The 25,329-nt window shown below is 36.5% G+C and overlaps 1 protein-coding gene across 2 annotated transcripts in view; it reads right to left on the bottom strand.

The window, feature by feature from the left end:
- Positions 1-25,329, bottom strand: part of VAV3 (vav guanine nucleotide exchange factor 3) — a 399,772-nt gene that overhangs the window by 37,581 nt on the left and 336,862 nt on the right. For both annotated transcript variants that reach the window (XM_007449344.1, XM_007449345.1), the window contains exons 21-22: positions 14,268-14,333; positions 4,171-4,205 (exon numbers count right to left, since the gene is read on the bottom strand). In XM_007449344.1, the coding sequence (XP_007449406.1) occupies positions 4,171-4,205; positions 14,268-14,333 (101 nt within the window). The remainder of the gene's footprint in view (positions 1-4,170; positions 4,206-14,267; positions 14,334-25,329) is intronic.

Below are 25,329 nucleotides of genomic sequence, written 5' to 3'. Positions count from 1 at the left end.
TGCTGAACTACTGTAGCCCTGGACATCCCTTTGCTCCCATTTCCTAGATTCTGTATCTTCCTCTTTTTTGGTTTACTAGCTCATCCTTCAGATTCCTGTAAATGAATACATGGGATGTAATACTCAGAAGGCCTCACATCTATGAACATATTTTACTTAATAATCCTTAATTCACAGTTTGGCTGGATATAGAATTATAGGTGAGAAATTATTTGCTTCTCAAATTTTAAGGCATTGCTCTACTGTTCTAACATCCAATTCAGTGCCATCCTAATTTCCAAGTCTTTGTATGTAATCTGATTTTTTTTCTCCCTGGAAACTCTCAGATGTTTTGTTTTCTCTGTGTAGCAAACTTTCATGTTAATATGCCTTTCAGTTACGTGCTGTACTAAAAGGTTCAATATTGTCCTTGGCCCTTGGTAGCATCTTTGATTTGGAGCCATATACCCTTCAGTTCTAAAAAATTTTTGCATATATATATATATATATATATATATATATATATATATATATTTTGATAATTGTTGTTCTCAGTTTCTCTTCCTGGAGTTCTAGTAAGTGAAGGCTGGACTTCTCAGGTCACTTTTCTACTCTATTTTTTTTTTCTTTTTTAAAATTTATTTATTTATTTATTTATTTATTCATTTATTTATTTATTTATTTATTTTTGGCTGTGTTGGGTTTTCATTTCTGTACAAGGGCTTTCTCTAGTTGCGGCAAGCAGGGGCCACTCTTCATCGTGGTGCATGGGCCTCTCACTATCACGGCCTTTCTTGTTGCGGAGCACAGGCTCCAGACGTGCAGGCTCAGTAGTTGTGGCTCACGGGCCTAGTTGCTCTGCAGCATGTGGGATCCTCCCAGACCAGGGCTCAAACCTGTGTCCCCTGCATTGGCAGGCAGATTCTCAATCACTGTGCCACCAGGGAAGCCCCCTCCTCTTTCTTTTCTCTCATATTATCTCTCTTTGATTTTTCTGAAGGATTTACTCAACTTTATTTTCCAGTTTCTGTACTCAATACTTAACTAGAAGAGCTCTTTCTTATTATCTGATTGTTGCTTTTATAAAACATCCAGCTCACTTCTATGGATACATTGTCATCTCTTAATTCTGAGAATATAAATTTAAGGCTTCTTTCTTCTGCCCATTCTAATGTCTGTAATTCTTCCAAGTTTCTTTTTCCCATTTATTTGTTCTTTACTTCAAGGCTTTTCTCAAATGCCTGGTTACTCCTTGTTGTCTGCTTTAAGAGGAAGGGCATCCAAGCCAAGAACTGACTGGAAGCTCTGTGTGGAGGAAGCAAGGGAGGCTCATTGGGTGGGAACCTGATCGTTTGGCAAGAACCTTATGATGGGGCTGGATTTTAGATTTTTTATTTTGAGTCTGTTCTGTTTCTTTAGAGAAAAATCTTCCAAATTCCTATCTGGCTGCAAGAAGAGAGTAGTCCATGTGTGTGAGACACAGCTGTCACAGTACTGAAATTGAGCTACACTAAGGAACTGGGAATCATCATCAGTCTGTATATTGACTTTCCTTAATTTGACCCATCTGGTTTCAGTATGACAGCTCTCCCAATCTCTGCTGGTCCTGCTCTTTCCAAGTCTAGGCCCCATTTGGCTCAATTTTTTTCCATGTAATATACCTTCTAACTTATGTCTCCTGCTAAGGCAGGGAAAGGGAAGTTGCCTGACTACTTGGAGGATGAGGTAGGTTCCTTGGCATCTGTATCCTTTTCTTCATAAGGATTTTCAGACAGTTCCCCAGATTTAAGCCCCATGCCTCATCCCTGCCATCATGACACCCCAAAACATAGATTGTTGCAGATAATCATCTTGAATTCTGTTTTATTTCACGGCCTATAAAAGAGATAAAGTTTACCTTATGGGAACAACTTGTTTTAAAATGTGGAAATAATAAATACACCATACAGTTGGTGTTATTCACTTTCTTAATGACTTGAGAACCACAGTGTAATTTTTCTCTAAACAGTTTAGTATTTCTAAAATTGAAGATTTCATTTTCTGATATAGTTGATCATTTTGTTCCTTAGCAGAAGTTCTTTCACATGAAACTGCCTGCTTAGTGTGAAGAAATTGTCCAAGTTGCTCAGAAAAGAAGAAAAAGTAATTATGAAATTATACTATATCTGTTTCTTACTGTTTTCAAGGGTCTTCCCTCATCTGAACATCTTGATTTTTTTTTTTTTTTTATCAGTAGGAGCAATACTTTTCTAACTGGTCATATATTCAATAGAATTTTACATATTGGCAAGGGTACATTTTAAAACAAAGGGTTCAAAAACAAATCTCCTGTGCCCTGACTGATTCCCCGGTACCTGATTAGTTTATTTCATAAAATCCATCGCAGATGTAGAGAACAGACGTGTGGACACAGGGGGAAGGGGAGGGTGGGATGAATTGGGCGATTAGGTTTGACATAAATACACTACCATGTGTAAAACAGATAGCTAGTGGGAACCTGTGGTACAGTTCAGGGAGCTCAGCTTGGTGCTCTGTGATGACCTAGATGGGTGGGATTGGGGGAGATGGGAGGGAGGTCCAAGAGGGAGGGGATATATGTATGCATATAGCTGATTCACTTCGTTGTACACCAGAAACTAACACAACATCATAAAGCAATTATACTCCCATTTAAAAAAAATCCATCTAGTTTGTGGCTTTAGTATTTCTCTAAAATCATTACTCTTGTAACTATTATGCCTACTTACATGAAAAATAGTAAAAGAAAAGAGAAGGAAACTATCAGCACCCTCTCATGATTTCACCAGTTCTTGATGTTTTTCAGTTTGATTATACATGCTATCAGCTCTATTCCCCAAATAATTTGTCAGGATTACAGTCTTTAATTCCACGAAAAGTAAGACCTCAAATTTATCTTAAACCAGGTAAACATGTAGCAAAGATTTCCAGTTCCATTACAGACCTGCTACAATTTCTCCAGCAAGCTCAGTGCTGAAGCCCAGAGAGGGATGTCAGAGAAAGCAGACAATGACCACAGAAGGCAGAAATTGCTGGGGAGGGAGAGCAAGACTGCTGAGGAGAGGATCTCATACTATGGAAAATATATTCCTACAGTAACCTGGCATTTTTCATGCTTCGGTTATATAACAGAAAACAATCCGAATTTAAAATACCAAAGAACTCAGGTGTTAGCTACACCTGCAAACTAAACTAGTACTATATACTCTCAGAATATCTCATTTATATACATATCCTGATATCTAGTTTGTATACGTATATTTCAATATCAAGAAAATAAAAATAGATGCAGTCATTTTAAGAGGAGCCAAACTCAAAATTCAGGAAGCAAATATCAATAAGTAAATATGCCCATGTTTTGTACTTCAACAGGTGGTGTGCCAATGTACAGACAGCATAACTTGGCATCCTCGCTGTACCATTTACTAGCTGGTTGGCCTTAACCTTTGTTTCCTCATCTGTAAAAATAATAAAAATAACCTTCCTTATACAGATGTTGGAAAAACAAAACAAAATGTGTAAAATACTAAGTACATACTAAGTACCCAGAATATGTTAGTTATTATCATATAGTGATTATAACTATTCTAGATTCTGAATAGTTTTTCCACTTGAGGATATCATTTCCCCTTAAACTCACAATGTCTAAAAAATAATAATCATTATCTACTGCTTCCCTGTTTCTGTTAGTGATACTGCTAACCTCCAAGTGTTATGTGAGCTCCACAGAGACCTAAAACTTTAGACTTGGACACATCTTGCTCCTCCAATATTATGTGTTATAAAATGTATTTTTAGGATCTACTGTCCTTTCTGGGTTAAATTTTAGTTTCAGAAAATGAAATCATACCTTTTTTCTCAACTTCATGAAAGTTACTCTTCTAAAATACAATATACATTATTTGCCCATGTCCCATTCCTCTCTGTGGATGGTATAAACTTTGGATTTACAGCCAAGTACATGCGCTTGTACACACACATGCACCACTCTCTGATAAAGATATGGAAAGGTCAGCAATATATAAATTCATTATGGTATTTTGTTGCATCTGAAAACAGCTTTAGCCAGGACAAATGGAAATGGAATGTAGTTTACTACTCCCTCATTTAAGGCGTCCTCGAGCTAAGGGTATGGTATTTCAACTCAGCTACATAAACATTTTTAATACTTACCAGGGCTGGCAAGAATAATCTACTGGTTTGGGCACCTAGGATGTAAAAAGGCAAAAATAGATTAAGTTTACTTAAGGGAAGCTTTTAGAAATCAATCATTAATTCAGTTCAGCTGACTCAGCTCTATAAAACCCTAGGTAGCACAGTCCTAGAACTATCCATTGGCAATATTATACAGAGCGAACCATAGTATATGTCAGATAAGTAGAAAATAATTCATTTCACTTTAATTCTTTCATTCATTTTACTGCCACTGTACCTCTAAAGGAAGAGATAACAGGAAAATATGAATTGGAATCTTTTGGTATTTATTATCAAGGCAGTTTAATACTATCATAGAAAATTAAAATGAAAATGTTAGGAAAACCAAATAGCACACTGCTTTCCCAATACATGGGGAAAACAGGCAAAATAAACAATATACACCTGATATAGACTCTTACTGTGTAACACAAATTTTAAACTCTGATTTAGAAGTCTACCAACTGGAAAACCTTTTATATATGAAAAAGTCATAGGAAATACTCATTTTTCCCTTTTCTCCTGTGGAGCTTTACAAAAGAGAAAAACTTTATTTTCTATGCAAATAAAGAAAAAAAAGAAAACTTCTAGTTGCTGATTGCATTTAGAAAATGAGCAAAGCCAAAGAAGGCACACCAATATTCATAAAACAACAAATACAATTCATACTGTGTAATTTTCATGAATCACCTGAATCTTTGATGTATACATTCCATGTTATTCCTGGGCCTTTTAATACTGTGTGGTTAAAAATACTGTTACCCTCATTTGTAACTGAGGTCTGATTAATGTGAATATATCTCTAGCTATGTCCATTTTCATAATGTGCTGTTACTATTCTGACCTTCCAGGTTAAGAATTATTTGTAAAAAACTATCCTTCTGGTCAGAACATCTCTAAAGTTACGAATATGGATCACATGGATCACATTTTAAATTTCACCACTGTGTAAAATCCTGATACACAGATAACATATTGAAAGTAAATTATACCATTGGACTCCTGCGAATATTTTCTTATACCATTTTGTTTTCGCAAATAGAAATCAATCTTCAACAGTTTCCCTTTTAGTAAAATATACATGGCCTCAGAAATCTGATGGGGAAAAAAGTTTTTTCCTCCTTCCCTCTACCTCTGTATTCTTCAAATGTATGCTTATTCCTAAACCTCTCTCTCTCTTCCTGGAGAACAACAAAAAGAGAGAAAGAGGACAGAGCAGATAAAGAGCTTCAACATATTTTGCCTGGATTTTCTCAGCTGGGAAGGATCCACAAAAGTGAAGGGTGACATAAAATTCTCAAGTAGAACAGAGATTGAGGCTGTTCCATCCTGATGTGTCCTCCTGAAGCTTTTTCTCTCTTCGGTACATTCTGATGCGTGATGAGCCAGAACTGTCTTCTCAGCTGTGACCCCCATCATGAGTAGGAACCTGTCCTTTTCTATCTGACATGAGCCCTCCCCATTTCTATCATGTGTACTTCAGGCCCTCGTCTGGAGGAATATCTCATATATAAGGCTATAAACAATTTTGTTCTCATCTTTGACAGTTTTTCCCTAATGTCTTTTTCTGCCTTCATCATAGGCTGTTTACATTGTTAAAACTTCTGCTGTGGATGTAGCATTTTAAAAAAATTTCATTGGGAATATAGCATACATATAAAATTACATATAAGATATATGCTTCTTCTCAAGTACATTTTATAAAAGCTAGATGAGACAGAAGTGAACTTTCTGTTTGTTAGGCTAGAAATGTCATTATTTCATCCTCATTGAGGAAAGATATATTTCTAATTTTCTTTCAAAACTTTGAGTATATTATTCTTACTGCTTCAAATATTGAAATTTCATTGTACAGAATTCCCATTCAGTTCTTTTTTATAGTTCTTATTTCTCTGCTGAGGTTTCCTGTCCATTCATTATAAACATACAGTTAACCCTTGAACAAAACAGGTTTGAATTGCATGGGTGCACTTATATGTGGATTTTTTTCAATAGCAAATACTACAATACTACACAATCTGCATTTGATTGAATCTATGAATGTGAAACCACAGATACGGAAGAACTGTGAATATAGAGGGGCGACTATAAGTTATAGGTGCATTTTCCACTGCTTGGAGGGTCGGCACCCTAATCCCTGCATGTTTCAAGGGTCAACTGTATTTTCCTTTATTTATGTCCTTGAGCACAGTTATAATAACTACGTTAAAAATCCTTTCTTGCAAATTCTATCATTCGGGACATCTGAGGGTTGTTATCCTTTTCTTGTCTTTTCTTTTGAGTGTGGTTCATGTTTCCCTGTTTCTTTGTATACTGAGTGATTTTAGATGGCCTCTTGGACGATTTGAATGATATGCTGTAGAGGCCCTGGATTCAGTTATGCTCCTACAAAGAGTGTGGTTTTTCTTAGAGCAGGCAGTTAACTTGTTTGAACCCCAACTGCAAACTCTGTCTTCCCTGTGGTAAGGGGCAACTGAATACTTCATTAAGTTCTTTTAGCCTAAGCTGAGCTACTTGAAGTCTGCACCACTCAGAGACTGAGGCAATGTTTATACACAGAATTTGAGGTTCTCCCTCACTCTTCTTTCCTTTCTAAGATTTCTTATCTCCCTTTCCAGATTGTGTTTGCTTCAAACTCCATATTCTGCCCTTCAAGCCAGTAATACTGTGAGGTTTCTATCTGAATTTCAGCCACCCTGCATGGTGCAGCCCAGTGTCTGTCCTTAAGCTAGCCTTAAAGCCAGGAAACTCACCTAGTATCATCCTCCTTCTGAATGTCGAGTCCTCTCCTAGCCAGTATGTTCAGATAGTTGTTTTTGTAAAAACTATTTTGTCCAGAGTTTGTAGTTATTTTCTGTGGGAGGCTTGGTCCAATAGGAGCTACTTGACAATGACCAGAAGTGGAAACTCCTATTGTTTCCATTATTGCTGTTGTTAGCTATATGTCTAATCATCAACCCTTTATAGGTAATCTGTATTTTCTCTCAGGTTGGTTTTAATATTTTCTCTTCGTCTTTGATGTTCTGCAGTTTCACTAAAATGTATCTAGGTATTGATTAAGTTTAATATACTCTTCTTGACTATTAAGATTAGTTTTATCATAAATTCTGGAAAATTCTCAGCCATCATTTGAACATTGCTTTCCCACAATTATCTATATTCTCTCTCTCAATAGATGTATTTGAACTTTATCATTCCATTCTCTATCTCTTAATCTTTCTGGACTATTCACTGAGAAATTTATTCAGATTTTTCTTCCAATTTTCTGCCCAACTGGGTCTCATACATCATGTAATGTTTCCATTGTTCCTCACTTCAATTACTATATCTGATTCTTTTTGAAATATGCCCAAACAAGAGTGACTTGTTTTCCTTTTAGACTTTTATTCCCCCTTTTATTTCTTCAACCATATTAAACATACAATTTTGAACTTAGTATCTGATAATTCCACTACCTGTTGTCTTTGTGGGTCTAATTCTGCATTTTATTGTCTCTGCTGACTTTTGCTTAAGGTGGGTTTGTTTCCTCATAAATATAATTATTCCAAATTGTGAATTTATAATCCCTGGGACTTTATCAGTAGAAATCCTTTGAGGTGCCAATCTAGAGAGAATCTGTACTTGCACTGGGAACACAATCAGTGTGGAATCATTTTATACTATGTTTCTTTTTAAAAAAAAATATTTTATATTGGAGTATTGCTGACTAGCAATGTTGCGTTAGTTTCAGGTGTACAGCAGAGTGATTCAGTTATACATATACATATACATCATATACATATACAAGTTCTTTCCCCATTTAGGTTATTACAGAATGTTGAGCAGAGTTCCCTGTGTTATACAGTAGTAGGTCCATGTTGGTTTTCTGTTTTAAATGTAGCAGTGTGTAAATGTCAATTCCAAACTCCCAATCTATGCCTCCCCCGCACCGCTCCCCTGGGTAACCATAAATTCATCCTCTACCTCTGTGAGACTGTTTCTGTTTTGTAAATAAGTTCATTTGTATCATTTTTTTAGATTCCACATATAAGTGATATCATATAATATTTGTCTTTCTCTGTCTTACTTCACTTAGTATGATAATCTCCAGGTCCATCCATGTTGCTGCAAATGGCATTATTTCATGGTTTTTAATGGCTGAGTAATATTCCATTGTATATATATATATATATACCACATCTTCTTTATCCATTTATCTGTCAGTGGACATTTAGGTTGCCTCCATGTCTTGTAAATATTGCAACAATGAATATTGGGGTGCATGTATCCTTTTGAACCATGGTTTTCTCTGGATATGTGCTCAGGAGTGGGATTGCTGGATCATATGGTAGCTCTATTTCTAGCTTTTTAAGGAACTTCCAAACTGTTCTCCATAGTGGCTGTACCAATTTACATTCCCACCAAGAGTGTAGGAGGGTTCCCTTTTCTCCACACCCCTTCCAGCATTTATTGTTTGTAGACTTTTTGATGATGGCCATTCTGACTGGTGTGAGATGATGTCTCATTGTAGTTTTGATTTGCATTTCTCTAATAATTAGTGACGTTGAGCATCTTTGGATGTACCTCTTGGCCATCTGTGTATCTTCTTTAGAGAAATGTCTATTTAGGTCTTCTGCCCATTTTTTGATTGGGTGATTTGTGTTTTTTTTTTTTTTTTTTGAGCTGCATAAAGTGTTTATTTTGGAGACTAATCCCTTATCGGTTGCATCATTTGCAAATATTTTCTCCCATTCTGTGGGTTCTCTTTTTGTTTTGCTTATGGTTTCCTTTGCTGTGCAGAAGATTTTGAGTTTAACTAGGTCACATTTGTTTATTTTTGTTTCTATTTATATTACTCTAAAAGATGGATTGAAAAAGATATTGCTGCAATTTATGTCAAAGAGTGTTCTGCCTGTATTTTCCTCTAAGAGTTTTATACTCTCCAGTATTACATTTAGGTCTTTGATCCATTTTGAGTTTATTTTTGTAAATGGCGTTAAAGAATGTTCTAATTTCATTTTTTTACATGTAGCTGTCCAGTTATCCCAGCACCATTTATTGAAGAGATTGTCTGTTCTCCACTGTATGGTCTTACCTCCTTTGTCATAGACTAATTGACCATAGGAATGTGGGTTTACTTCTGGGCTTTCTATACTATTCCATTGATCTATATTTCTGTTTTTGTGCTAGTACCATACTCTTTTGATGACTGTAGCTTTATAGTATAGCCTGAAGTTAGGGAGCCTGATTCTTCCAGCTCCGTTTTTCTTCTCAAGATTGCTTTGGCTATTTGGGGTCTTTTGTATCTCCATACAAATTTAAAAAATTTTTGTTCTAGTTCTGTGAAAAATGCCATTGGTAATTTGATAGGGATTGCACTGAATCTGTAGATTGCCTTGGGCAGTATAGTCATTTTGACAATATTGATTCTTCCAATCCAAGAACATGGTATGTCTCTCCATCTGTTTGTGTCATCTTCAATTTCTTTCATCAGTGTCTTATAGTTTTCAGAGTACACGTCTTTTGCCTCTTTAAATAAGTTTATTCCTAGATATTTTATTCTTTTTGATGTGTTGGTGAATGGAATTGTTTCCTTAATTTCTTTCTGCTATTTCATTGTTAGTGTATAGAAATGCAACAGATTTCTGTATATTAATTTTGTATCCTGCAACTTTACCAAATTCATTGATGACCTCCAGTAGTTTTCTGGTGGCATCTTTAGGAATTTCTATGTATAGTCCCGCGTCTCCTGCATCGGCAGGCGGACTCTCAAGCACTGCGCCACCAGGGAAGCCCGGCATTGTTTCTTTAATTTCTCTTTCTGATCTTTTGTTAGTGTACAGAAATGTAACAGATTTCTGTGTATTAATTTTGTATCCTGCAACTTTACCGAATTCATTGATGAGTTCTAGTAGTTCTCTGGTAGCACCTTTAGGATTTTCCATGTATAGTATGATGCCATCTGCAAACAGTGACAGTTTTACTTCTTCCTTTCCCATTTGGATTCATTTTATTTTATTTTTCCTCTCTCATTGCTGTGGCTAGGATTTCCAAAACTATGTTGAATAAAAGTGGCAAGAGTGGATATCCTTGTCTTGTTCCTTATCTTAGAGGGAATGCTTTCAGCTTTTCCTCACTGAGTAATGATGCTAGCTGTAGGTTTGTCACATATGGCCTTTATTACATAGAAGGCATCCACACTGGTCTTTTCATATTTTCTATTTCCTCGTGGTTCAGTCTTGGGAGATTGTAGCTTTCTAAGGATTTGTCCATTTCTTCTAGATTATCCATTTTATTGGCATATAGTTGCTTATAGTAGTCTCTCATGATGCTTTGTATTTCTGTAGTGTCAGTTGTAACTTCTTTTTCATTTGTAATTTTATTGATCTGAGCCCCTTCCCTTTTTTTCTTGATGAGTCTTGCTAAAGGTTTTTCTATTTTGTTTAACTTTTCACAGAATCAGCTTATAGCTTCATTGATCTTTACTATTGTTTTTTCATCTCTATTGCATTTATTTCTGCTCTGATCTTTAGGATTTCTTTCCTTCTATGAACTTTGGGTTTCGTTTGTTCTTCTCTCTCTAGTTGCTCTAGGTGTAAGCTTAGTGTGTTTATTTGGGATTTTTCTTGTTTCCTGAGGTAAGACTGTATTGCTATAAACTTCCCTCTTGGAACTGCTTTTGCTGTGTCCCATAGGTTTTGGATCATCATGCTTTCATTTTTATCTGTCTCTTGGTATTTTTTGATTTCCTCTCTGATTTCTTCAGTGATCCATTGGTTGTTTAGTAGCATATTGTTTAGCTTCCACGTGTTCGTGGCTTTTTACAGTTTTTTTCCTTGTAGTTGATTTCTAATCTCATAGTGTTGTGGTTGGAAAAGATGCTTGATGTGATTTCAATTTTCTTAAATTTACTGAGGCTCACTTTGTGGCCCAGCAGGTGATCAATCCTGGAGAATGTTCCATGTGCACTTGAGAAGAATGTGTATTCTGCTGCTTTTGGATGGAATGCTCTATAAATATCATTTAAGTCCATCTGGTCTAATGTGTTATTTAAGACCTGTGTTTCCTTATTGATTTTCTGTCTGAATGATCTGTCCACTGACGAAAGTGGGGTGTTAAAGTCCTCCCCTATTATTGTGTTGCTGTTGATTTCTCCTTTTATAGCTATTAATATTTGCCTCATATATTTGGGTATATATATATTTATAATTGTTATATCTTCTTCTTGGATTGATCCTTGCTCATTATGTAGTGTCCTTCTTTGTCTCTTGTAATAGTCTTTATTTTAAAGTCTATTTTGTTTTATATGAGTATTGCTACTCCAGCTTTCTTTTGATTTCCATTTTCATGAAATACCTTTTGCAATCCCCTTACTTTCAGTCTGTATGTGTCCCCTAGATCTGAAGTGGTTCTGTTGTAGAAAGCATATATATGGATCTTGTTTCCGTATCCATTCAGCCAGTCTGGGTCTTTTGTTTGCAACATTTAATTCATTTATGTTTAAGGTAATTATTGATATGTATGTTCTACTATGTTTCTAGCTTAGTATTATTTAGGTCACAAAACTAGTATGAATTCCAACCCCCCATGTGGGTGGTTTTTGGATCTAAAGTTAAGAATTCTTAGGGGAGAGAGACTTTTTTTTCTGTTCCCCACCAAGATCCAAGACAAAGATAGGCATATCTTCTCCTGTGGGATAGTTTTCTTCTTTTTCGCCCACTGAGGGCTCTGCGATTCACAGAGAGACACGCAAGTTTGCACTGTGCTTTAGCTCTAGGCTTTCTCTCCAGTAACCATATTGCCAGAAATGAAATTGTCTCTTTTATGTTCCTCCTGTGTTTTTCCTCCTTCTGCTTAGCTTCATTCACCTAACTTAACCTACAACCAACAAATGAATCTATAATTTCATTAAATAAAGCAGTAAAATTTTAATAGCTATTTATTAACTTTAAGCTATAAAAACAATCACATGTAGTTGGTAGTCCTACCCATAATTATGTGTTCCTCTACAACTCTTTATTAGCTAAAATAGTAAGCACATTTCTTTTTCTAGTAACTAACTAACCAGATCACCAAATATCATTCAGTATGATCCTATAAGCTGATTTAATTAATATCTGCCATTGTTAATTAATTACCTACATTTAGTTAGGAACTTTTGTTTGCTTTTTCACTTCTTTGTTCATTCATACAACAAAAATTTATTAAATACCTACTATGTGCCATACTATTCCTGAAATAAAACTTCAAATGCTCATTCTATGCTATATTCAAGGAGGTGTAAAAAGAAAACAGTACATGGTACATGAAATGCTTAATAGTTTTTTTTATTGGAGTATAACTGCTTTACAGTGTTGTTAATTTTTGCTGTACAATGAAGTGAATCAGCTGTATGTATACATATATCCCCTCACTCTTGGGCCTCCCTCCCCTACCCCCCCATCCCACCCATCTAGGTCATCACAGAACACGAAGCTGAGCTCCCTGTGCTAGGTTCCCAAAATCTTAATGTTAATTTTCTGCTATGTGCCTACATATAAATATCAGTTCTTTAAGCATAGGAAGCCTTAATCTTATTCATATAAATGACAGAAAACTAGCTAAAGAATCATTTTTGCTTATCTAATTAAATGAGAGTGGTATGAAATTTCAATAATTGTTTTCAAGATTACAACATAACCTGAATAATATGTGGCATTAGATCATAGAACCAACAGAAATAGCAAGAGCTTTTTTTTTTTGATTCCCTTTGCTTTTGAAATTAATTAAGCTTGAATGAGTGGAATAAATTATTCTTCAGACTACATCTGAGGTTAAGGATGGCAGACATTCCCATTTATAATGTTAAAAAGAATGTTCGGGCTTCCCTGGTGGCGCAGTGCTTGAGAGTCCGCCTGCCGATGCAGGAGACGCGGGTTCGTGCCCCGTTTCGGGAAGATCCCACATGCCGCGGAGCGGCTGGGCCCGTGAGCCATGGCCGCTGGGCCTGCGCGTCCGGAGCCTGTGCTCCGCAAATGGGAGAGGCCACAACAGTGAGAGGCCCGCATAACGCAAGAAAAAAAAAAAAAAAAAGGATGTTCAGTTTAGAAAACTGGGAAGGACCGAAATAAGGCAAGCAAAATAGTTCAAGAAGGTTTTTATCCCCACAAACCAATAACTCCATTGTATTAGTAAAATAATTTCCCTTAATTAGAGTTAAGAACTTGAAAAGTGTCACAGAAAAATCTACCCCAAACACCAAATTATGATGATAAAATAACATGACCCTAAACAGAAATTTATAAATTTCATACAGCACCGGAGAGTACATTTTATGTTATATTCATCCATAATAATATTTGAGTAAATATTCATTCTTCTTGTATCTGCCTAACGTGTTTGATGTTTTCAGAAAATGTCATTACGACACTAAATAAACAGTTATGACAAACTAAAGCACAGAAAAATATATTGAGATTTGACTGAAGAATCTGTGGACGTTCATGCTTTCTAGCAGGCTTTCAAACACACTAGTTGAAGTGCAATCTCTCTGTAACCCAAAGTGACTGGAAATATATTAGACCACACCATTCTTACCTCAGAGGGAAAAGGGAAGTTTGTACAATACATCTGATCAGTAGCTTTAGTTTATCCCTTCCAAAACCTTATAAAAATGTTAATTTTGTAAATTATACTAAGTAAAATTTTCCTGTTGCATGTATTCCCTTAACATTGTTTTTTTTTTTTTTTTTTTTTTTGGCGGTAGCGGGCCTCTCACTGTTGTGGCCTCTCCCGTCGCGGAGCACAGGCTCCGGACGCGCAGGCTCAGCGGCCATGGCTCACGGGCCCAGCTGCTCCGTGGCATGTGGATCTTCCCGGACTGGGGCACGAACCCGTGTCCCCTGCATCGGCAGGCGGACTCTCAACCACTGCGCCACCAGGGAAGCCCCTTCCCTTAACATTTAAAAATATTTCCTGACAATGGAATCATCACAATATTGGAATATGTTATTGATAAGAAAATAGAATTAATGATGGGCCAGACCAGTATCCTTTGTACTTTCTTGACAATTCATTATAGCATCAAGAAACAAAGTAGAGAGAAATAAAATACTCACACAGGGGCAAGGCTTGACAGCATCACTCGGGAAAAATCCAACCTCTCCAGATGTTAAATTTCTACCCTAAATTAGAAAAAAAGATGCCAGTGTTGAGAACAAATTTACTATAATGATGATCCCATAGCAGTAGATGCATAATGTTGTCAGTTGGGATCCTCAGAATTACTTCCACATTGTATCCAGTCCTAAGCATTAACTGACTATGGCTCAGGCAGGGAAGCATAAACAGAAAGGTTTTAAAATTGTTAAACTTTACATATGGCTTCATATCACGATTATAAAATAAGAATTCAAGTTTGACTTTCCAATCTACCATTTAATTTTGTTAACTTCACACCCCTCAGTCCTATAATAGAGATAATAGCATACTATATCTTTCAAATTTATATTCATAAATACAAGTAGATCACATTGGTTTTGTGTAAGCTCATAATTAATTAGGATATTGGTATCCCTAACAGAACTCATGAGAATGTTCCTCCAACAGGATGAGACATTTCAAGACATGTGGAAATGGAAAACAGAGCATAATATGACATTTTAGATGATTTTCAAATTTAGGAGAAAGAAACGATATTGATTAAGGGAAAGGGACAGTTAAGATGTTGGAGGAAAGGATTAGGACTCAAAACGCCATTGTAAATGAGAAAAGAGGGAAGAAATTAACAATAAGTAAAGAATTTATTCTTGGAGACCTTTGGTCAAATTCCTCTTTAAAACAATCTCATGATACAATTGTTTCCCTTTTCTAGAAAGACAAACTGTACTCAAAACATACTGCAACAGGGCTTCCCTGGTGGCGCAGTGGTTGAGAGTCTGCCTGCCGATGCAGGGGACACGGGTTCGTGCCCCGGTCCGGGAAGATCCCACATGCCGTGGAGCGGCTGGGCCCGTGAGCCATGGCTGCTGAGCCTGCGCGTCCGGAGCCTGTGCTCCGTGACGGGAGAGGCCACAACGGTGAGAGGCCCGCGTACCGCCAAAACAAAACAAAACATACTGCAACAATAAGCACATGTAATTAAAAAGTTCTTGTGAGATTATTTCTCCTTGTCCAGATACTGGGCTTGTTTTTGCCATTTAACCATTGCTTGCTTCTCAGTAGCTCAGATGAATAAGTTGCATTATAATTGAATGCTACATGCTCTATTATTTTTGACAAAGAGAGTAACAAAAAACGATCAGAAAACATCTCCCTCTTGATAGTAGCATCGCTTCATTCCCACAGATCTTGGCTATGAGTTTGTGGAGGAAATTTTAAAAAGTGAGAATCTAGAATTCAAGACAATGATGAGGAGGAAGACGGGGGAGTGGAGAGTGGGAGAGAGAGAAGGTAAGTGGAGCAGAAAAGGGGGAAGAGTCAGAGGTATGGGTAAAAGGGGGGAAAAAAGAGAAGAGGAAAGGGTGGTGTTAGGATAGAAGGAGATCAATTACGTAACCAAGCAAGGAGAAGATAATAATTTTGGCCAGGTTCTCAAACCACATTGCACTTGCATATTAGGGAAAACGTAAGTGAACAAGTGGGGTATTCATTCATTTAGTCAACAAATACAGTATCTCATGTTTGGTTAGACACTGAGAAAAATGCAAAAATTCATAAAACAGTTCTTGTTTTCCCCTGTATTTTCAGAAGATATGTATACACCTAATTATAATACAAAATAGAAAGGGCTAAATACTGAAAGAGGTACAGGAGATGCTATGGAAATTCAAAAGCTAAACTGAGTATTGGGGGTTTGCCTGAAAGCTACATGGAAGAGGGGGCACATGAATGTAAAATGTGCAGGGTTTAAACAAATAGAGATGGAAATGGAGAACATTCTGAAAACAAAATACATCGTGAGAAAGGCATGGGGCTAGGAAATTACAGGATGTGCATGGGAAATGCAAATCATTCCCTTTAAGTGGAGTCTAATAATGAGTAACACTTATTGTACCCCTAACTGTATGCTAGACATTGCCCTGAGTGTTTCATTTAATCCTTATAATAATCCTTTGTGGTAGGTCCAACTACTATCCCTATTTTAAAGGTGAGAAAAATGAGACATAGAGGAGTTAAGTGATTTGCCCATGATCACAGAGCCAGTAAGTGACAGAACCAGAATTCAAATTCAGTTGGTCTAACTTCAGAGTTTTGCACTGCTTCTCGCTACAGCGTAAGACTCATAAAGGGGCACAGTAGAAAGAAAGCTAAAAGGTACTAAGGAACCAGTTTGACAGTGATATCTGAATTTATCATTGGCCATGGGATTTCAATAAAGGAGTTACATTATAGTTTAGAAGAACTAACCTGGCATCAGTATGCAAGCTGGCTTATAGATGGGCATGACTTTGTAGGTGAGAGTAACATTAAAGAAATGGTGTCATAAAAAGGGAAGGAGGTCTGGAGGAGGGGAAACAGGTGCTAGAGACATCATTTAACTACAGTGTTTGGGACCTACCTATGGATTAGATACGGGAAGAGAAGACTATGGGAGTTAAAGATCGGGGGAAAAGTCAAGGATGGAGGTGATCCATCGAGATAACACAGATTTAGATGGCAGTCATATAGAGGGGAAACTTGAAATCATAGGAGCAAGAACGTTGTGGAAGGAAATGTAGACAGAAGAAAACAGCACTTAGAGAAATTAGTCTAATTAGAAGGCAGGAAGGAACCACCAGGAGGGAAGAGAATCAGACACTCGAGTGTGATGGCAGCACGGTAACTATAAGGTTTGAATGAAATGTTCCTTTCATTCAACTGTATTTACTGAGTGCTTTTTGGTGCTTTATTTTAAGCATGACACTGAGATACAAGTAAGTAAGTAAATATAATAGATGCCTAGCTAGACCCTTATATAAATATAAAGGCACCGCGATGCTACCTGAGTAGAAAATATAAGCGTGTGCAGGTGGGAACCATGTACTGAACGAGGCTCATAAGTAAAAAGGATAAGAGTGATTGTTTTAAAGTAAAATAAGACCTCTGAGAGTACACCAAAGGAGGTAAGTCTGTTTTTCAGGGGAAAGGCCTAAGCAAGAGCTTTATAATGGTTTTTTAAATCCTATATTTGAAGATGTATCAACAAATTGGAAAACTTCGGCAATTATAAGAACGGTGAACTGTCAATTTCTATTCTTCATCAGAAAAAGAACAAAAGGTCTTACTCTACTGAATGCAGAGTTCGGGAAAAGCAGTGATATTCTGTGACAGTGCATTTAACACTATTGGAGAACTCCCAGGAGAAGGAATTTTTCTCACTAAGCAGACTACTAACATCATTCTGAATTTTTTCCTTAATGAAATGTCCTAGCAGTGCAGGCTACATTTCCTTAATGGTCACAGGCATCCCTTAGATGACAAAGAGGTGAGAAAGAATTTAACATAACAGACAGATAGATGAATAAAGTTACATTTCCTCACTAATTTCTATGAGATGTCAGTTTCAGCTATGGGAAATAATATGTGCTATATTTAATGATTTTCCACTTATAAGGCAGTAGCCATCCTACAACATTTGGAAGATTAAAAAACAAAGTAATGTGTAGGTGGGGTGTCTTTGGTTCCCTGGTGTTTGTGTGTGTGTTGTGCATTGATCATTCATTAATACTAATGGGCGGAGCAGCTATCAATCTCCTACGCATGGATGGAACTGCAGACTGTAGCTATGAAATCAACCATTTTCAAAGGCAATGATTTTGTACAGTTTATGTGATCTATTTATGAAATTTTTACTAACCTTGATAAGAGACATGTAGCTGAATTTCCTTTTTCTTTACTTTTCCTGTGTGGGCATTTTATTCCGGGTCAGATAATCAACTTGTCATTCCTTTTATGCCTATTACAAATGCCAGAGATAGGGAGTCTTCTTTTCGTTATCCTCCTGTCTGATGTTTGTTTTTGTGAGTCCCTTAACATCTTCAAGGTCAACTTGAAAACATTCACAGTTATGTGTCATCTGATGTACCATACAGTGCTATCTTCATATGCATTTAGTCTACAGGGCATTCTCTACATTATGTGATGGGACTTTTGTAAATCTAACAGTACAGTTTGGGTCATTATGAAAATATTCTCTTTGGAAAGTACCTGAGAGATTAGGTTATGGGCTGTATATGGTAAGAAAAGACTCACCTTTATAGCTTTCATTAAATGTTGCAGACATAAAACAATATTAAATTATAATTCATAAAATAATCCCTTTTTTCCTGAAAAGCAAGCTGCTTCCTGTATAAAAATGAATCAAACAGAAAATTGACCACTATCTCTGAAATTCCTGAATGTCACAAATATAAATGCATATTCAGACATTTATTCCTAACTGACCTTTGGTTATAACGATTTTTCATTTTTCTTCAATAGGAAACTACAGGGAATCATAATGAATTAAAACTACTTAGAAATGCCGGTAGAAATGATATTTACAATCTACCTATATGGAGAAAAGCATTAGTGTATGCTAGAATGGCAGAGCTAAAACTGCATTTTTAAACTCATAAACAAGGATGGCTGAAAATGATAGAAAATATCCTCCAAAAATCTTAATCGTAAATTGCTTGGCTCCTAACTTTGTACGAAGGAGAAAAAATTGCTTTAAGAAAAATACAGAGTGCCTTTTCCCTGTGGCTCATTCATCCCCTTAATACCACCTGGACTGGAGCTTTAATGCACTCCTGGAATAGCACTGAACAATTTGAAACAGATGTGGAAAGCTGAATGTGAAAGGGACAGCTTAATGGTTATTTATGAAAGATTGGAAGTTCTCCCAAGTTACAATGCCCTAAACACTTTCAATGTATGCATGATGGTGCTGTGGAGATTACTAAGCGATTTATCACACATGGGTAAGGGCCAGAGCAACTGTCACTCTGGCCAGTCACTCTCTGTCAGAAATACACAGTCTGCCATGGGGGGCGGTGGAGGGGAGATGTACAGGGTGGCCATGAATTATGGGAATACAGGTGAATACACAAATTAATTTACTGAATGGATGGATAGCTTTTAGCAAGCACTACTTTGGGAATTATTCTGACCGGCTTCTTTTTTTTTTTTTTTTTTTTTTTCCTTCACTTTTTGTGAGTACGTGAAATGGAACCAAAGGACCAGAAAAGAAGACCACGACAAAGAACTTGTCCGAAACTGGCCTTTGGTAAGGAATGATCTCTGATCATAGTTGTAGCCACACTGTAACCAGTGTCATCAGTTAGATATACATCAGTGTTAGTTGTTGGAAAACAGAAAAAGGCAGTATCAGACAGCAGCGATGTGGCATCAGAAGAGCTCATTCTCTTCCCAGCTCTGCTATAAAAATCGGTGCAACTGCAGGCAAGGCTCAATGATAAGGAAGAGGATAAGATCTGCCACACAGACCTCACCAGGGTGTTACAAGGATCAAAGAATTAACGTATGTGAAAGCACTTGGTAAATGCCAAAAAACCCCTATTCTTTGTTTTTTTCTACAATATTGCTTTTTGATTTATCTCAATTTTTTTACTCCTAAATTTTCATTTTTTTTTTTGGCCTATTCACATGTCATTAAAATAGAAATACCTGGTTCTGCGTATAATCCCACCATCTTCCTTATTTATATTTATGCAAGTTTGCTAAGCCACAAGTAACAGACTCTCATATGTTTCACCTGAATAGGAATTAATTGCATTGCAGACAGTCCATTTCTTTATCTCAATGCTTTCTTGCTAGTACACACATTTTGTTTTCATTGTTAATTGCTCCTTGTATGTTGAGTAAGGTAAGAAACACATTTTTCTACTGGTGAACACCTTGAAAATTTGCCAAACATAATTGCACATGGTTATACTGAATGGTCCTGACAGTGAATTCCAAAATATTCATGCACACACACAAAGGAACAAAACCATAAACCATGTGCTTTTACCATTTCTCAGTCAAAAGAGAACAGGGTCTTTCACTTTTGTCCAATGTATAAACAGTAAACACGAGGTTTTTCAGAAGGCTGTATGAAACTCACACTCCTGGTATAGTTCATCTGTAGGTAAGTGGCTGTCATAAGCTTAGAATTCTGAATAACTCTAAAAAGACTTGCATCTTGATCTAGGATCTTTGAAATTAAATTTATCTTCACTTTGCAAAGGTTTATAATTGCATCGAGTCATCAAAATATATGACAAAGGCCTCTTTTATATTTGATGGTTTTTCGATTGCACACAAAATTGTTTACGTTTACTATATCTGAAATTTTGGCAGACAAAAGTGTCAAAAACTAAAAAGGAAAAGAATTGTGAAATGTACGCTAAGAAAAACCCACTAAAAAGCCATAAGCTGTATTTATTTCTACACTTATTAGATGTGAGTTGAATATAAAAGCAGAATGAGACTTGGGACTGCAGTATATTTTTCTTGCTATCCAAAAAATGTATTCTCTGAGGTTCTTGGATTTCTCCAGCAGGGAAGGGAACTCTCTAGTTACGGGTGTCTTGAGGCTTTTTCTCCAGATTCTCACTGGCTAAGACACTATACTATACACAGTGCAATCTTGAATCAAAATCTTATAACTGATGAAAGAAAAATCAGCAAGCAAAAAACCAATCTGCATGTAGGTAAGCCAAATCCTAAGTGGTTACTCAATACAAAATCTGGAAAGAAAAACACAGTTCTACCACATCTTGGAAGAAATCCTAGTTGGGGAGAGGCCACATAGTCCCCAAAACAAATCAGGATTACCAAAGGTCCAAAATATAGATATTTGCTTTTCTACTCCTAACAGACAATTGATGAATGTTTTCCTATCCTTGGTGATTTTAATTTTAAGTAATCACAAAGGAAGTATTCTGAGTAATAGCACCTTACAGATTAGATGCTCATGGCAGCATTAGGCATTTTTAAAGAAATTACTCTTCTATTAAGGACAGAATTAGTATTTTAATGAAAAGTGTATTGGCTTCTTTATTTACACTATGCTAGGTACCAGGAGATTAAAAATGAATAACATGGCTACTATCTTCAAGGATCCCATTCAGATCATGTCTTAACTAGCTTTTGATTTGGTTATTTCCGTAGAGTTTTATAGAATTTTGGATCAGAAATAAAACTTTTGTGGTAATATTGATAATTTGACAGGTCCAGAGAATCAGGAGCCCAGTATTCTCTTCCTGGCTTTAGATCTTCAGTAAGTCATTTAATCATTCTTGGCTTCAATATTCTCACCTGTAAAATGACAGACTTTGAACCATGAATTTCTGAGGTCTCTTTTACTACTAAAGTTCTTTGTTTATATGATCACGTTTCCCAAGTCCCTACAGTTCTCTGGTCAGTTACTGTTACTAAGAAATATCTGATCTACAGACTCTTAATTACGGATACTATGTGTCAGTAATTTAATCTGGTTGTACTTATAGAAGAGAAGAACATTTCAGGTCCTTAATGACTTTCATTCTAACTCAGTGTGAAGTCTTCCGTTTTCCAGGGTACACAGGATTGACTTGTTAGGAATGACATTCCTTCATTCATTCTTTAGGAATTCACATTACCATGAATAATTAAAATTCAATATATATTATAATCTGATAAATTACTTGGCCCAAAGCCTTAAGGGTATGCACACGTGCACACTCTACTGAAACCCTTCACAGCATCAAATCAATTGCAGATTGATGGCCCGTGGAAGGTATTCTGTGCTTGACACAAACTTGTAGTAATTATGACAGAACATAGCTTATATGGTGGTAAAATAATGGAAGAAAAAGGACCAGAACAGATTCCTCAGAACTTTTTCCTTAATAACGTTACTCTGTATTTGGAAAAGAAGAGGTAATACTTTACTGTTGGAACTTCTACTTAGACAGCAGAGACTTCATCTAGTTATATTATAACCTACATTTTGCCCTGTCCCAAATGTAGGTTATAATGGGAAACAAGGGGAAAGTACCAGTAAGAACTGTTAATCAAAAATGCCTGTCTTGAGAGTTAACAATTAGGACCTCACCCACTTTGTCAGGAGGTTTGCCAATTCCCACAATACAGTCTGTACACTTGGAAACATTCCTGCAAACTCAGTTTATGATCTATTCAATCAAAGCCAGTTGGCAGTCACCCAGGGAAAATGATTCTTATAGGCCTTTACTAATGTCTATTATCTTCCATAATCAACTCTCCCGGGCCTCTCTTGTTCTATTACAGCCACATTCTGCCTTTATCTACTTTCCTGTAATTAGGGACCCTGATTTAGCTCAATATTTTAAGGTAAACATCTGTCAAAATGAAGATCTCATAACTACAGGACATACTTATACCAAATCAGCCTCTACTCTTTTCACACAGCTTCTAATCTTCTAATCCACAATTTCAATTCTGCCTTGGTTTCTCCTAGTTTTACACAAGGGATGAGCAAGTGGTGAGAGGCAGTGTAGAAGCCAAGCCAGGATCACCTGAGGAACACCTTAAAACTGCTCCAGTACTGCCTAAAAAGGTATCGCTGCCATGATAAACACCAAGTTTCAGATTTCACAAAGAAACGCCCTGGAGTAGGAATCTGACCTAGGAAAAACAGTTCCCAGAAATGTTTACTCTCTGGTTTATAACACCAAAGCAATGAGTCTTTTGGTATCAGGAATCAAGTTTTCTTAACAAAAGAGATATGATTCTTTCAGAAATATTTCTTTTGTGCTCTGTTTGCCTCTGATGATGATGCAGGCTGACACTCGAATTTTAGATCAGGAGAAAAAATGCATAGTTTTAGAAAATTCTGTTGTAGCTAATATTCTTGTGTGGCCTAGAAGGAATCAGAAAAGTCTCCTCCTTATCTAGGGCAAAGGAAAAGAATGCTTTGCTTTGAAGTGGTTTGACAACTAAAGTAGCAAGCAGAGATGCTGGGAGGAAAGATCCACTAATTCCCCTCCACTTACCTCCCTTCTTTGGACCTCAGAGGGTGTCTGGGTCAGGTCCTGTGTTGTTATAGGACAGACGGCTTAAGCACAAAAGGTCAACAGTTCCCACAAGTAAGCACACCATTCCCTAGGCAAAGTTTCTTTTCTGTAAACCCCTGTCCCTCTGTTTCCTTCCCACTCTCCTTGAGATATCTAAGGCCTTCCTGGTCCGAACCTGCTGTGAAGAAAGAAAGGGCTCATGATTTTATCCTGTTTATGTCAACTATGTCCTTCAGAATTTATCATTTGTGATTTTATGTCTAATTATGAAGTAAAAAGTTTAATAAAGAAATTTCAAGAATTGGGTATGAGAATTGGGTGAGCAGAGTGGTCTTCTGTGAGCCTGTGTATATTAGCAGGACTCTTCATATTAAACGTGGGGAAGATGAAATTTTACGTTTTTTAGAAACCAAACTGATACTCATTTTCCCACTTCTGAAAAACGAAGCTCTTTCAAAATCATTAACAATGATCTTTCAAATCAAAATCTTTCAAAATCATTAACAATGACACTGAAATATACTTTTTCTCCTTTTCAATTTTCTTTCTATATCCTATGATGTTTACAACACCAGCACGCTTGTGAGTCATTTAAATATTAAAATCCCCGTTTTATAGATAAAGAACTTGAGGACACAAGGTTAAATAGCTTTAAGACTATTCTGAGAGAACAAAGATAAATTTAAATCTGACAAGATGAATGAATACTTTTATGGTTTTTCAAATAACAGCATAAAGTGTAATTTGAGCTAATAAACAATGAATTTGAAAACTTGAAAATAACATATGTGTCATGGAAATAGGAGCTCTAACCAGTTATTCATTTTAAACCCATGGACTGAATGCCTCTTTTATTCTAGGCATTAGAGATGAAGATGTGAAAGCCATGGTTCTTATCTTTCTGGAGTGCTCTAACTGGACAGGGAGACAGATGAATAAGCCATTAGGATACAGTATGATGAGTTATAAGATAGAAGTCCTTTTGGTTCAGATAAGGTGACCCCCCCAAATTGAGCCTTGATGGTAAAGAAGGATTTATCTAAGAGAATGTGGGTAGAGGGGAAATTTCAGGTAGAAGGTAAAATATATGTCAGTGACTGAAGGTTTGAGAAAACATGTCTCCTATGAAAAAGATCCCTTCAATTGAACCCTTCAATTTTTTCCAAGTTAGAATGAGAAAAAATGCACCTGTAAAAAAAAAAAACACCTGGATTGTTCGTTTGAACACAAATACAGCAGTCATGTGGGAAGCAAAAGTTTTTGACAAGGTAAACTAAGACAAGAGTCAACTTGCTGCAGTCACTACCACTGTGTCTTGAGGGCTCAGATGGTGGTAAAGGGGGATTTAACCCCTTGTGGCCCATGGCCAAGTCCAGGGCCAACCCCACCCCTCCCCCACCCCAGGCTCCTTGCCTCGGGACTCCGTGTGGGTAGGAATGCTTCCATCCGGTTGAGTATCTCCCTAAGCTCAACTTATTTTCTGACTTTTTATTCTTTCCTTTGAGGCAAAGAGTTAAAAACATTTAAAAAGCAAATACTTCTACGTAAAGCAATGTTTTGTTTCCTGATTATTCTACCAAAACAGAACTAAACTGCCTTTAAAAAATGTGTTTTCCTTAAAGGTATAAAAAATGACAAGTGACTCTCCTAAAACAAAGAAAGGATGCTCTAACATATAGAACTAAAGTAGGAGACCAGAAGTCTGGAAGAGAGTCTAATTTTAATTCTGCACATGCCGTCCTATAGATGGATGATAAATTTGGCCCTTTAAAAACCACAGTTATAATTTACCTTCTTCATGGGATTTCTGTGAATTAATCAGAATGCGTGTAAAAACATTTTCACTCCTTAGAATAAAGATCATGTAGATGTATGATTTGTAAGTGTGAAGTATCACAACTATTTTCTAGGTTATTTAACTTTCATTGTGGATAAAAAATACATATCTTTGGCACACTGATTACAGTTTACTGCTTATAACCGCCTTTTGGTTCCAATTAGCTTACAAAGTTCTCCCTGTGGAACATTTGGGTATTCATAAATATGACAATGAAGCAAATAAAACCCCATGATATAGGACACAAGATCCTCATTGTTTCAGTAAGTTTTATTCTAAGAAGAAAACACATAAAAAGCACTCTATTGTAATGGAAACCATAGATGGCATGGCAGGATGTTA

Source organism: Lipotes vexillifer, unplaced genomic scaffold (assembly GCF_000442215.2).
Source record: "Lipotes vexillifer unplaced genomic scaffold, Lipotes_vexillifer_v1.1 scaffold393, whole genome shotgun sequence".
Taxonomy (NCBI): domain Eukaryota; kingdom Metazoa; phylum Chordata; class Mammalia; order Artiodactyla; family Lipotidae; genus Lipotes; species Lipotes vexillifer.
This window is presented reverse-complemented; position numbering and strand designations above follow the sequence as displayed.